This window comes from Mesoplodon densirostris, chromosome 2 (assembly GCF_025265405.1).
Source record: "Mesoplodon densirostris isolate mMesDen1 chromosome 2, mMesDen1 primary haplotype, whole genome shotgun sequence".
In the NCBI taxonomy this organism is placed as follows: domain Eukaryota; kingdom Metazoa; phylum Chordata; class Mammalia; order Artiodactyla; family Ziphiidae; genus Mesoplodon; species Mesoplodon densirostris.
The window spans coordinates 168033055-168047325 of NC_082662.1; the positions used below are offsets into that span (position 1 = coordinate 168033055).

Consider the following 14271-nt stretch of genomic DNA (forward strand, 5'->3'; position numbering starts at 1 on the left):
GGGCACCACTCCTCGCAGTGCCGCTCCCCTCCCTGCCCTCCGCGCTGGCCCTGGAGCCGGCGGGGGCGCCCGCCGCCTCCTAGGAGCGCACGCTCCGCGCGCCCTGCCGCGCCCTGGAGAGAGGGGGCGGGCGTGGGCAGGGGCGGGCGGGCGTCGGGGCAGCGGAGACCCGGCACGGCGGCGAGAGGAGGGGGCTGCCTCGGAGAATGCCCGGCGCCGGCTCACCGCTCCTAGGCACGGGCTGAGCCGGACCCGGAGCGGGCGGCGCGTCGCCATGCCGGTGTGACGGGCGCCCCCGGCTGCCCGCGCGGTCCCCCGCGCTGCCCCACGCCGCGCCGCGCCGGCGCCGGGCGGCAGGATGGGCTGTATCCAAAGCATTACCTGCAAGGCGCGGATCCGGCGCGAGAACATCGTGGTGTACGATGTGTGCGCCACCATCGACCAGTGCCCCACGCGCATCGAAGAGACCTCGCCCATCGTCCTGCGCTACAAGACCCCCTACTTCAAAGCTTCGGCCCGCGTGGTCATGCCCCCCATCCCCCGCCACGAAACCTGGGTGGTGGGCTGGATCCAGGCATGCAACCAGATGGAGTTCTTCAACACCTACAGCGACCTGGGCATGTAAGCGACCGGCCGCGCGGAGTCGGAGCGGGGTCCCTGGCCCCGGTCTCTTCTGATCCCGACCCTCCTCCCCAGCTCCTTTTACTGCCCTCCCCATCCTCTTTCTAAACCTTCCTCCCGCCTCCTCTTCCATCTCCCTCCTCCCTACGCTTTTGTTTCAGTGACAGGGCGGGTGTGTGTAGGGAGGCTCCTCGCGAAGGCATTTTCTCGTGGTTTGCTTCTGACTCCCATGAACGCGAGAACGGTGCGATAAGGAGGGTTCGAGAGGCGGAGGTGGGGGTGGCTGGCTAGTGCCCTGGGAGTTTCGGGGCGCCGCCTGTGCTTTGTGGGGCTTCCCGGGAAGAGTTTGGGGGGGGGGACCTGTAGAGAGGAGTGGAGTGGAGTGCCGGGGGCGCGTGGGCTGTGCCGCGCGTCCTTTGGAGAAACCCGAGCGGGCTTGGAGGAGAAGGTCCCGGGTGTCCCAGCTGGACTTGGTGGTTCTGCCCTTGTTCCCTCGACTGTTGACTTCGAGCCCTTGTCCCCTGGGCCGGGAAGCCTGGAGAGCCGCTTTTCTGGCTCGGCTCCCTCTGGACGAGTACTGGGGTGGTGGGAACTGGAAGGCACCGGGCGCGTCCCGGTGGAGCAGGGCTGATGGCCTTGTGCGAGCAGCCTCTGGCTGGCGTGGTGCGGTGTGTATCTTATGCTCAAGGAAAGTATGGGTCTCTTGTCGGTCTAAAGTCTTTACTCCAAAACTTTACCGATTGCGACGCTGGAAGTGGTTCCCCAGCGCCCACCGCCGAATTCTGTTGGCGATCTGGGAGCTCTCCAACTTCTTTCAGCAGCGCCGCTGGGTGCGCGCCGGGCTCGGCGGCTGCGGTGGAGACTCGAGATCGCGGCGACTCCTCTGCCGCCAGGGGCCGACAGCCTGCCCCGGAACCGCAGGCTGCTGACAGTCGCGTCCAGGACTTTTTTATTTACTAAATTTTCATGACTCCCTGCCAGCCTCCTTTCAGAAGTAGACTATGGGCAGTTGGCAACTACAATGGCTAAAAGGTCTGGGGCCTGCGTTCTACCTGCTGTTACAGTGTAGGTCTAGAGCACCCTAATTAGCTTGCAGCCTGTAGGGAAACCCTGTTCTGGAAAGGCAGCCTCATTTCATTATTAACCTAAAACTCTATAGAGTTCCCAAGTTTCATCTTTTGAATATGGATATAAGGTGGGAGAGTTTCCATTTTAAAAGGTCAGGCTATGTCTTTAACAGCAGTTTGGAGGCTTTTTATTGCACTATGAGAGCATGTAAGCTAACACTAGTCGTAAGTGCTAAAAGGAATTTTGACAGGTCTCTTTGTTTCTCCCCCCTCCCATCCCCACCCCAAAGAGTCTGAACTTTTCTCTTTAACCATAAAAGCTAAATGCTGGAGAAAGTTCCTTCCTAAGGAAGATGTGTGACAGCCCAGTTTCCTCTGTGCCTCTGCACATAGAGTGTTCTTGTCTTTCTGTATGGCAGCTGGATATGAGACATGGGGGACATACTATTTGGGGTGAATCATGCCATTTAAAAACAGACACACCCTCAAAAGAATGATCATATCTGAACACATGTGTCTCTTAAAAGATTTTTTTTTAAGAAACTTATTATTTCCAGCCAAATCAGAGAAAGCCCCAGACAGGGCAAGGGCACCCTCCCTTTTGTCCTGTTGGCCTGGCCCTAATGGCAGTGTGAAGCCTTGCGGGGGGGCTGTAATTGCAGCCTGGGGCCCCTCTGGAGGAGGCTAGGAGGTCCTGAGCCGAAACAGCCTTACTTTTCCCAAGACTGCACAGCCAAGGCTCTCTGTTGCCTCACATCTCTTGTAAATTAGTAATCAGAAAGCAAATAACTCATTCTTTCCATAAAAGAAAATATATTCTACCTCAGGAGAAGCCGAGGTGAATATAAACAGACATGGTAGTTGAACTTCCTTGACTATGAGAGGATATGCCTTCATGGGAACCTGCTTTAATGGGCATGAGTCGGTGCCTGCCAGAGGGTCACATCTTCACTGACCCTTCCTTGCTGAATTCTTGCCTTTGGGATTTGGGAAAAAAGTTTTGCCTTTAAACTACCACTTTCAGTATTTTAAGATTCTTGGTTTTCCTGTTGTTGATGCCAGGGAGCAAAAATAGTCCCCAAGAAATCACAAAGCATATTACTTTAGAAATGGGTCAAGGGTCTACCTGTCTCTTCATGGCTGCAATAATTGCTATGTGTCTAAGGCCACTTTGAAGCCCGGATTTGATTGAACCAATTTCCACAAAATGTTTCTGCCCTGAAAACTTCGTCAGTGTAAACTTTTTGATGGAAACTCATATTGCATGAAAGTCACTGAAGTCTATTAGTTATTATGTCCACTTTAGCCAGTACCTTGAGTGGAAAAAACACTGCAGGCTGAATTTTCACCCCTGTGCAATGCTCTTGTTACACGAAGCATGACACGATGAGAGAGTGTAGGTTAGAAAGCTACCTTTTCAACATTTAAAAGGGACTATGCCAGAGGAAACCTGCAACTTAAAATGCCAAGAAACTTCTATCTATAGGTCTAAAAGAAAACATGAGCTTTTGTGGTTTAAATTTGCAACATTTCCAAAAAAGAGTAGGTTTCTACGGGAGCATTTGAAATAGTTGATGGTCAGGATGGCCGGAGCTTAATTTGAACTTGAACTCAAGTGACTTGGAACTTCTTCCAATGATTCTACAGGATGCAGGCTATGAATGCTTGTGGCACCCACTTATTTCTCATTTGGCCCTGATGAGCCCTGGTCATGCAGCTCTGCTGAGACCACTGCAAGGCTTCATCCTTCAGGGAGAAAGGGCTACTGTATTTTCTCAATCAACCCATCAATAAACAAATATTTACCAAGCACCTCTGATGTACCAGCGCCAGCAAAGAAAACAAAGGAATAAGCACGCAGCGTCACTGATCCTCAGTGTGGGAGGTAGGGGCACACACAGAAAAAGCCAGTGCTCCCAAGCAGTGTAGGAGAAAGGCCAGAGAGAGGGGCAGGGGACCAGGCCGGGTTTTCTAGATGTGTAAGGACTCAAGCTGAACGTGAGAGGTGGATAAGATTCAGTGAGGCAAGGAGGAGGGACTAGTTAGTTCTAAAGGGGAAAAACAAAGGTATGGAGGTAGGAAAATATAAGGTGTCTTAAGGGGGCATGTGTAGGTAGTAGAGGAGCTTTCAAGGGGAAGAACAGCGGGAGATGAGGTCAGAAAGGGTCTGTTGGGGCAGGCCTAGGACAATAGATCTGGAAAAGAGAAGGTTAAGGTCAGGTCTTCTTAACCAGAAGAGTATAAGGAGGATCTTCATACCTTCTCCATGCCTCTTGGGCATACAGGAGCTTCTCAGTAGAGGCATGAGACCTTTATGATGGAACAGTTTCTTTCTTTTAATTTCTTTTATTGAAGTATAGTTGATTTACAATGTTGTGTTAATTTCTGCTGTACAGCAAAGTGATTCGGTTATACCTATGTATGCATTCTTTTTCATATTCTTTTCTATTATGGTTTATCACAGGATATTGAATAGAGTTCCCCGTGCTATACAGTAAGACTGTTGTTTATCCATTCTATATGTAATACTTTGCATCTGCTAATCTCAGACTCCCAATCCATCCCTCCCCGACCCCATGTTGGAACAGTTTTGCACGCTAGAGTACAATACCCAAGAACAAAGAGTGGGGTTCACATGCCAAGGATGAAGGTGAAACTGAGGTCAAGGGGAGAGCCGGCAATGGCTGGCTGGAGGCCCTTCCCACTCCCTTTGAGCCCATGTGCGTTGTCTTCTAGAGCCGTAGGGAAGTCTCTGGTCAGCTTAGGGCTGATGGTGTAGGATTTGGAGGACCTTGTCCTGGGTGAAGCTTGAGGAGGTCAGGGCTCACTCCTCTCAGGAGGCAGCTCCTGCCTGCCTCTCTACTCCTCCTTCAGAGCCGACACTGTTGAGGCTTTGACTATACCCACCCACCTCTGTTGACTGTTCAGTTCAATCCAAGCTGGTTTCTATCTGTTCCAAATTTGTTCTTGCTCAGTTCGTCTGGGCTTTTCCATGTTGCCAGATCCAGCAGGCACTTTGAGACGCACCCACCTTTTCATCAATATTCCACATAGTTGACAGCCTCCTGTGTCTTGACTCCTTCCATCATTTAGCTTTCACACTATTTTTCTGGCTGTTCCTCTATCTGACCTCCTAGTACAGTTTATCAGGACATTTCTCATTCCATACTGGATGGATAGTAATTTCATCCATCCCAATAGCAGCAGATGGTCTCTGTGATACACAGTCACCTGCAGTGTAGGTGTGTGTGCCTACATACAATTTCTACTTGGCTGTCTGAAAGACATCTTGAACTTAATGTATCCAAACCTGAACTCTTTTTTTTTTTTTTTGCGGTACGCGGGCCTCTCACTGTTGTGGCCTCTCTCGTTGCGGAGCACAGGCTCCGGACGTGCAGGCTTAGCGGCCATGGCTCACGGGCCCAGCCGCTCCACGGCATGTGGGATCTTCCCGGACCGGGGCACGAACCCGCGTCCCCTGCATCGGCAGGCGGACTCCCAACCACTGCACCACCAGGGAAGCCCCAAACCTGCACTCTTGATCTCTGCTGTAGCTCCCACCCAAAAGCTGCACCTCCACCATTCTTTCCCATCTTAATAAATAACACCTCCAGTCCCTGGATTGCTTCAGCTGAAAATCTGGGTGTCACTCTGGATCCTTCCCCAGACATCCAGTCCATCCTCACATCCCGCTGATCCCATCTCAGGACAGCCCTCATCCAGCCACCACGTCTACGCCTTCCATCTTAGCACATGTCCCCATCACCTATCATTTGCTCTGACGGAGGATTTCTGACCAAACCTGCCACCTCCGTTCTTGCCCTCCCTCTAGTCTATCCCCCATATGATAGCCAGAGTGATACTTTAAAAACATAAATGCTGTCGCTTTCCTGCTTAAACCCTTTAATGACTTTCCATTGCAAGCAAGATAAAACTTGAAAATCTCTTCCCACTCTTTGGATTTCTGTTCTTAAGCCCCATCAGCCTTTTTCCATTTCTTCAAAGGAACCAGCTCCAGCCCAGTTCAGAACTTTTCCACGTGCTGCTCTCTGTCTGAAGGGCTCTTCTCGCCCACCCTTGTCTAGCAAATGCCTACTCTCCATTCAGGTCTCAACTGTTACCTGCTCAGAGAGGCAACCCTGAGTTCATAGTTTAAATTAGGGTTCTCCTGTTCTCTTGAGGAATACACTCTTCTTTTAGTTGTTACAGTTACTAAGCAAGTACTTATATGTTTATTTAACATCTGACTTATCTACCAGAATATAAGCCCCATTGAAGCAGGTATCATATCCATTTTATTCTCTGTGAACAGTGCTTGACCCATAGCAGATGTTCCATAAACATTTGATAAAAATAAATAAAGGAACCATTTTTCTGACCTCAAATAGTCTGTGTACTCTTCAACAAATCATGCCTCTGCAGAATTAGCTTCTCATATAAAACCTACGGCAACCCCACAAAGCTGTCCAACTCTTGACATTCCAGCAGTCACTTAGCACATACAGTTTAACTCCGCTGTGCTTCTGTGTCATTTTGACCTGCATCGTCCCACCAGATCCACTACTCCTCAGCCCAGGGCTCGTGTCTGTCACTTCTTCTGTCGCCCTGAGGTGTTCTGAGCACCACAGCAAACACTGAAGCCTCACTGTCACGTCCCCTACTACAAAGTGGCATTCACTGTCTGCCCAAGGAGATGGGACATAGGAACCTTGTCGTAGCACAGTTCCACCTGCATCATTAACTCGCGGCCTGAACCCCAGGACTTCTGGAGGTGATGGCCCTAGCAATCACTTCAACGCCTTGCCTGGTAGGGTCATTGCCCCCAAAGTGAACACCTCCCCCCTTGTTCACGGCTGCCTGTGCGGCATGGCTGTGAGTGTGGCTCTCACCGGTCATAGAGATGCCTCCTTCGGGCATTTTGCTCTTGAGGGCCAACTCGGCTCATCTGTCCTGGGAGCCTGATGAGTCTCCACGTGCATTGTCCTACCAGGTCCAATGCGCCTCAGCACAGGGCTCACATCTGTTACTTCCTCTGTCTCCCTGCGGAGACTTGCATCAACACCCATCCCCCATTCCCATTACACCCCCCAGTCAGGGGCCTTGTGATCTGGAAGTAGCAAGAGCTGTTCCTCATCAGAAATGATGGGGACCCTCAGTCCCAGAGCATCAGATGGGAAAGCAGGATCCAATTCCGTTATTAAAGTCCCGAGTGCCCTTGAAGGGGAGGCGGCCTGACCCTTTGCCTCTAATCTTCTCCATCTCCGCAAAAGAGGAGCAGCAGAGGATTAGCTGGTCTTATCAGGAAGCATTAAGCTCTCTGGAGATAAAGCGCAACTCTGGAGCTGGAGGGGAGGTATAGGAGGAACAGGGGGAGGAAACGCATGATTCAGAAAAGAGAAGGGGAGAAATAAATGGGAGTTAACCACGAGTTGTGGCTTGTGTAGCCTGGGATGCTGAAATACAGGTACACGGGGTGGAGAAAGCAGGGACAGGTGAGCTGGGAGGTGTTGGACTGCAAGACGTCAGCGACCTTCCACGTGACAGCAGAGGCAAATGCTGTTTGCGGGTCAGGTCTGCAGATGCTTCGTGTTCCAGGTTAAAGAAGGCTGGCGATTGCATAAGGAAATGCAGAATCTGGTGTAAGACGCCAAGATCCCAGATATCCCCTTTCCCTCTGATTTGTGTAGCGCTCTGATCTTGTCTGACCCTCCCTATGAATGACCCTGGGAGCTAGAAGCTACTATTACACCCGATGAGGAGACTAAGTCTCAGGGGGGGTCAGATGAGAGCATACGTCTAGCAAGTGGCTGAGCTGAATCTTTGTGAGAGCGTGGAGCCAGGAGGGCAAGGGACCAGGTCCATCCACTGCTGAGAAGCTCATTCCCTGGGAGCAGGGGGAGGCCTTCTCAGCTGTCAGGGACCCCAAGCTGGCCAGTCTGGACTGCAGGTTTTAGCCCCGTGCTGTCTTCGCCAGAATCTTCCCTGGGGATCACATGTCAGCTCAGATGGACAGCCCTGGACCCCAGCAGACAGTCACCCAGACCACTCAGTTACTGGACTTGTGAGTCTGTTCGTCCCTCAAACACTCCAGACAATTGCTGTTTGGACAGATGATTAGGAAGAAAAAGAGGACCCCCTTCTGGTGGTGGGAAGGACCCCTGGCTCTACCATCAGCCCATAGGACGTTCTGCTGACTCCCAGGAATTCTTATACTATTATTCCTTTTCCAAGGCCCCATCAGGCCAGTGTGTTAGCTGTGTGGACCCTGCTCCCTTGGTGGCTCCGATACAAGCCAGTTGGAACTGTTCACTGTGCCAGTTGAAGGTATAGCAGCTGGCTCCCCAGCACAGGGATTCGAGTCAGAAAACCTGGGTTCGATTTTCAGCCGTGTGACCTTTGGCAGGTTCCTTAACAATCCAGTGTCTAGTTTGTATGCATGTAAATAGACAATGAAAAGATCTGTCTTGTCTCCTTGGCTGGGGGTCAGGAATCAAGTGAGATGAAAAGTGTGAAAGAACTCTCCAAACTGTAGTGTATTGTGCATGTGTTACTTTTTTATTATTATAGAGTGTGGCTGTTATTATTACTAGAGGGTGACTCTGGATCAGCCTCAAGGGACAGGGAGGTTGTGGCCCCGTGGCTTCCCCTGGCAGAGAGAAGCATTTACCCTCTGGAGAGGGGCCCCTCATGCATCAGCCACTGCTCTCCCACAGCCCCGCTCAGAGCCAGAGGGGAGGAGAGAGACTCGCTTTGTAAACCCTCCAGAGCCAGGGCTGTTTTCCATTCTTACTCAGCGGAGGGTGGTAGCTACTACCTCTTGTCCCACCCAGAGGTCGCCCATCCAGATCTGCCCCGAGCTGTGGGCTCTGAGCAGCATGCAGGACCCTGGCCACTCCCAGTCCCTGGTGCACTGCCTGCAACTCAGCCATGTCCTCATGGGGACTGCCTGCCCCGCCCCCAGGTCCTCCTGAGGTGTATCAGTCAGGCCCCAGATGAGAAGCCAGGGACTCGGGGCTGGGGTGATACTAGAGCATGTAAGCCATGCTGTCCAGGCTCAGGAAGGTCTGCAGTTTCCAGCCTGGGTGGATGATGAGACCCACACGTGAAATAATTCGTGTCCGAAACGATTTCTAATATATTCTTTCCAATATATCTTTAGTATATCTTTAACATATACTTCCATGATTTTGTTTCCTTATAAGAAGAAACCATGAAGAAAGAAACCATGAAGAAGAAACCCTTTATAAGGGGACCTCACATAATCCCCAAACAATCATGGAACCTATTTAGGGTAAACATTTTTCCCATTTTAGATAAGCAAGCTGATTAGATAAGTAATGTGCTCAAGGTCACTTGAGGTCATGAGGGCAGGCGCTGGTAGAATCAGGGCTCCCAGCTCCCGCCCTCGTGCCCTCCTGAGCCAAGGGCACGGTCAGCGCCAACCCGGGAAAGGAGGTGGGGATGCGAGAGGTCATCCTCAGAGAGCCACGTGCTCAGAGCCATTGAGCACCCCAGGGTCAGTCGGCACATGGGCACTTTTGGGGGCATCATGTATGGCCTCTGAAGACAAGAGAAGGTAGATAGAAACGTCTAAATATGGTCAACAGAAGCAAAGAGAAATTTTCAGGCTGTCTGATTAAGACAAAATAAAAAAGGCCATGTGCCACGTGATGGCACCTTGGTGGCTGGCTTCCTCTCTTGAGACCTGACCTTTCCAAGCTGGCGTGTGGGCTGTGTCAGGCCGGGGTGCTCCGAGGCTGTCAGAGGTCTGGCTAATGGGAAGCAATAAATCAGCATTCTCAGTCTGCAAGCTCTGCAGCATCCTGAGGGGGCATGCAGGCCAAGGAGGTCATGGCTTGAGGGCATGAGTGGTGACAGGGACAGCCTTTGGCAAACCTGAGAACTGCCAGAAACAGACAAATGAGATGTTCCTTTGCCCTAGGCGTGGGCGGGCGGAAGGGTGCAGGAGCTGCTCTGTGTGGGGAGGGAGAGGCTTGACAGAGAACAGGATGTGGCCTTCTCATTCTTCCACCTCCCAAGAGCCACCAGCTGAGCCTCCATTCCAAAATGGCAGCCTCCACGGCTGAGCCTGGGGAACTCACTTCAAGACCAGGTTTTAAGCGACTCAAATATTTGAGACTCCGTTTCAAACTTCCATAAATAGCCTTCACCTTGTTTAAGGAAGGAGAAGAGATTTGTGCCAAAAAACTAAACCCAAACTCCTGTTGAAGATTTCTTCTTGGCCTTCAGAGCCAGGGAGCCTGTCTTGCTGGGACATGTGTACACTTTAAGGAGTGGGCAGGTATCTGCTTATTGTCTGTCTCCTGAGGCCATGAACAACATACTCAACTTAATGATGATCAACTTAACGTTGAACACTTATCCAGTGCTAAATGCTTCGTAGGCACTGTCTGAGAGACAGGTGCCATGCTTTTCCCCATATTAGAGATGATGAAACAGAGGCCCAGAGAGGGTAGGTAACTTGCCCAGCATTACCCAGCTCATAAGTGACAGATCCAGGATCAGAAACCAGAATTCCAGTGATTCCTTATGGTGTTTCACTGCCACATTAAGAACGAATGATTGCACGATACAGTGAATGAATGAGCAAATGGATGAGCAGGGAGCATTCAGGCTATTTCCTGAGTGCTTGCTTTTGTCCTTGCTGTGGGGACCTGGGGAACAAAGGGTTGAAATCACTTTGGAAACAACCAGCCTCCTCACCTCCCAGCTGGTTTGCTCAGCTGTTCAGGGCATGTTAATGAGATCGGGGTCTCGGGGTCAGACCCAGGAGGCCATCCCAGCACCCAGGTCAGCACTCTGCCCTTCCAGCTGCCTTGCACATGACTGCTTCCAGCTGCCAGTCATAGCAGAGTCTAGATGACAGGGCAGAGAAACAGCCGGGAAAATGCACGTGGTGGATCAACAGAGTCCTCCTTGACTTGGGGGTGTCAGGGCCCTGTGGGCAATCGTCTGGCCCAGCTGCTCATTTTACAGATGGGGACACTGAAGCCCAGAGAGGACACTGAACTCCAGCGAGGGAGTGCTGGAACTGGGCCTCAGACCCAGGTCCCTCCGACTTCACAGACAACGTTCTTCACCACCGGGCCACACCGGACCTGAGGGGGAGCAGGTTGCTCACTCCGTGGGTCAAGGCTGGGGGCACCCCTGGTCTGTAAAGCAGTCATCAGGGGTCACCACCACCTGTTTTTCCACATCCCCCGCCCCCCGTTTGCTGGGGGGCTGAGTCTGTGGGCAGAGATGGCCACGGGCCCAAGGGAGGAAGCAACACAGCCCTGGGCCGCACAGAGAGGAACTCAGATGGGCCCAGGGGATGTCTACACAGTTGCCAGGAGCAGAGAAACCAGCCTTTTCCCAGTGTCCATAGGCAGTGATTAGCAAGCCAGAAAACAGAGGGGCTCCCCAGAGACGCCCATCACAGATGGCAGGAAATGGGAGGGCTTGGCAGCCCAGGGGAGGAGGGGTGTATGGAAAAATTGGAAACTGAGATTCAGCGTGGATGCCCAACAACACAGAAACCCTTTTCTCCACCCCTCAACACCGCCCCCCCCTCCCAGGCCAGGTGCTGATGCCATCCCTGGGCCCCTGGGCCCTGCCCACAGACAGGCAGGATAGCTCCATGGCCCCTGGCGGCTCCAGAAGAAACGGGATCCAAGTGGTATCAGAGATGACAGATTGTGAGGGGGCCAGGGCCCTCCCCTGACAGCAGGGCTCAGCTGGGCAGCCCCTGGGGAACAGAGCAGGTCGGGGAGTCTGAGAGGGAGATCCTAGCAGCCTGGAGGCTCTGTTTCTGTCGTGGCTTGTAGTTGGGTTTTCTCCATTTTCTTCCCCCCCACTTTTATTTTTTGTGAACTCGATACATTTTAGCATAGGGGCCTGAGCCAATTGTCCTGTCTGCTTACTCTAAAGGAGGTGGGAGGCGGGGAAGAGCAGGAGCCAGCGGGTCGGGGCTACAATACAATCTGCTTTGCCCTCGTTGGGATCTGAAGGGGCCGAGTTTGTGCCTCCGAGCAGCCTGTCATCTCTGCCTGTCTGGCTGAACCCAGGATCTTTGCACCACTCCAGACCGCCTTTCATGAGGAAGACTCTGGAAATCCAGTGCGATGTCAGGGGGTCTGCCTTCCCCATACACGGTCCCATTCCAGCTTTGGCCCTCCCTCTCAAAACTTGCACTTGGGACCTACATCTGGCCCTCCCTGGAGGAGGAGGCACCTTTAGGTCTCCTGGCCTCCTTGGGACTCTCCCCATTGTCCCACCAACCTGGCTTGGCCTTTTCAAGTCCTGTAACTCTCAGGGCTCCCTGTACCTGTCTGATCAGCCCTGCTGCCTGATCTTTCAGTATTTGAAGTATATGAAGTCTATTTTTCAGTATCTGAAGGCTCTGCCTGCCTTCGTCCCTGTCCACCATTTGTGCTGTCTCTGTGTCCATCTCAGTGTCTCCCTGCTTGCTCTCTGACCCTCTGGTTTCCCTGCTCGGGCCAGGCACTCTTCAAGCTGCTGGGCCTCAGCCGGACGCCTGCCCCCAGGGCCCCGTCCTCCTGGGTCCTCCCTGTTGGGCTTACCCTCTCCCTCTGAGGGAGGAGACACAAATGCAGAGGGGGCCGCCGCCGGGGGAGCCCATGAGATCCTCCTTGGCCCCTCTGAGACTGCACTGGGCTTCCACTCTCATCTCACGGGTGGGGATGCTCTTTATGAGGAAAATTTCTTGTGACTTAAAGGGGCAACTAAACTAGAGTTCCAGAGGTCTGGTGAGGAAGCTGGAACAGCTAGGACCCGAGCATTGGGGACACCCCCAGAGTGGGTGGGGGCAGGGAGGAGGGGATTCACTGGACAAGCATTCAGGGCTGGTCAACGCACAGCCTGTAGCAGAGAGAGGGAGCATGGAAGGGGGTTCAGAACATGCTCTACTGCCCTTGCCTTCTCAGCAGCCATCAGAAAGGCCTGGGTGTCAAGAGAAGACCCTAAGATAAAGAGGACAATTGACGGGGGGTGGACAGGACCCAGGGAAGCCACATTCAGCCTAGTTCCTGTCCAACAAGTCAGGACAAACTCTTGACCTTTTGTCCTGCCGGGTGTGAAGCTGGGGGCGGAGGAGGCGGGGTCCAAGCAAAGGTGGCAGCTGCTCTCACCGCCTCCCCGCCCCGATGCCAGAGAACAGCCACCCCCCCCAGAGTCTTCTCTGTGGAAAAGCCCCCTAAGGTAACCATCTCCAGGCGGGTGGCCAAGCTGAGTAGCCCCAGCTGAGAGGCTTCTGCGACGCAAGGGAGGGTAGGAGCTGGGAATGCCAAAGCGGCCCCTCTGTGGTCGAGGCAGGCATCCTCCTGCGCTGGCCAGTGCCGGCTCCTCTCAGATGTGTCTGGAGAGCTTGTCTTTTCAGGACCTGAATCCCACAGGGAATCCAGACCAGCTGGGTACCGGTGGGGTTGCTTAGTCACTGTTGAAAAGACTTTCAGAGATGGACCTGCTGCATACTGATACCGAGAGTTGGACCTGGAGAAAGGCTGACGGAAAGGGGTCACGGTGCAAATGTAGTGCTGAGGGCCCGTTTCTCCCGCAGTAACCACCAGGCCTCAGTGCCGAATGGAAGGGGGGAATCTGTCCACATGAGGAAGGTGCATTTGCCGACATGAGAAAGTTTTTCATGGAAACCCCGTCTGTCGACCTTAGGATCTGTGCACCGTTACTTTTTTATGAAGCGGCCAATGTCTTTCGCCAAATGGATGAATAGTGGTGTGGGTCCAGCACTGAAGCCGAGACGCTCGGGCACAACCCCCACGGGGGACTGTTTGCGACCACTTAGAGTTTAAGACGGTTTCCTCTCCACTCACATGGGGCCACAGTTTCTGCGGTTTGTATCAATGTCTTCAGACTCAGGATTGAGGAGTCATAGGCCAGGTACCCCACAATTGGACAAACAGCCACCACTGAGCCCAGAAGAGTAGGGATGCTTCTAGATCAGAACCCAGGCATGTTTAGGTGGTTATTCTAAGATGGAAATCCCCTACTTGGATGCCGAGAGGGTTTTTTTCCAAGATTTTCCCTCAGCATCTCATGCTTCCTGGAATGTCTGGGCATCAGGATTGGGATCTAGAATTACACGCAAGTGTTGATGACTTTCCACGAAAAGGAAAAGCATCTTGGGGTGTTGTCGTGCCATTTTGAAAGAACAAAGGCATTGAAAAAGTATTCTCTTAGAAACACCTCTGATTAAGTGGAAGCAGAGTAGCCAGAGAAAAAGAAGTGGGTGGAATGGTCAGGCTGTCTTCCCTGGGACAGGTCAAGGGCTAAGTATATATCCAGAGTTCAAGAGCGCAGACCAATTTACAAGGTAACAAGGAACTCCTGAGCTGTTATAACTCTACATGCAATCATTTCCAGTCTCAAGTGTTCATTTTCTTCGGATGCCATCCCCGTTTGTCAGCGGTGTGATATATGCATGACCCAGGACAGAACTGAGATGGGTCTCCCTGGGGGAAATCACTTTCCACGTGAGTTCAAAATCCCAGTTCCGGGTCACTCCATCCAACTTCTGAACATTTCTGATTGGCTTCTATGTATACTT

General features: G+C 52.5%; 1 protein-coding gene across 1 annotated transcript in view; it reads left to right on the forward strand.

The window, feature by feature from the left end:
* Nucleotides 1–358: 358 nt before the first annotated feature.
* FAM78B (family with sequence similarity 78 member B) overlaps nucleotides 359–14271 on the forward strand; it is a 90542-nt gene continuing 76629 nt past the window's right edge. Inside the window, exon 1 of the mRNA XM_060088615.1 lies at nucleotides 359–621. Coding sequence (XP_059944598.1) covers nucleotides 359–621 — 263 coding nt within the window. The remainder of the gene's footprint in view (nucleotides 622–14271) is intronic.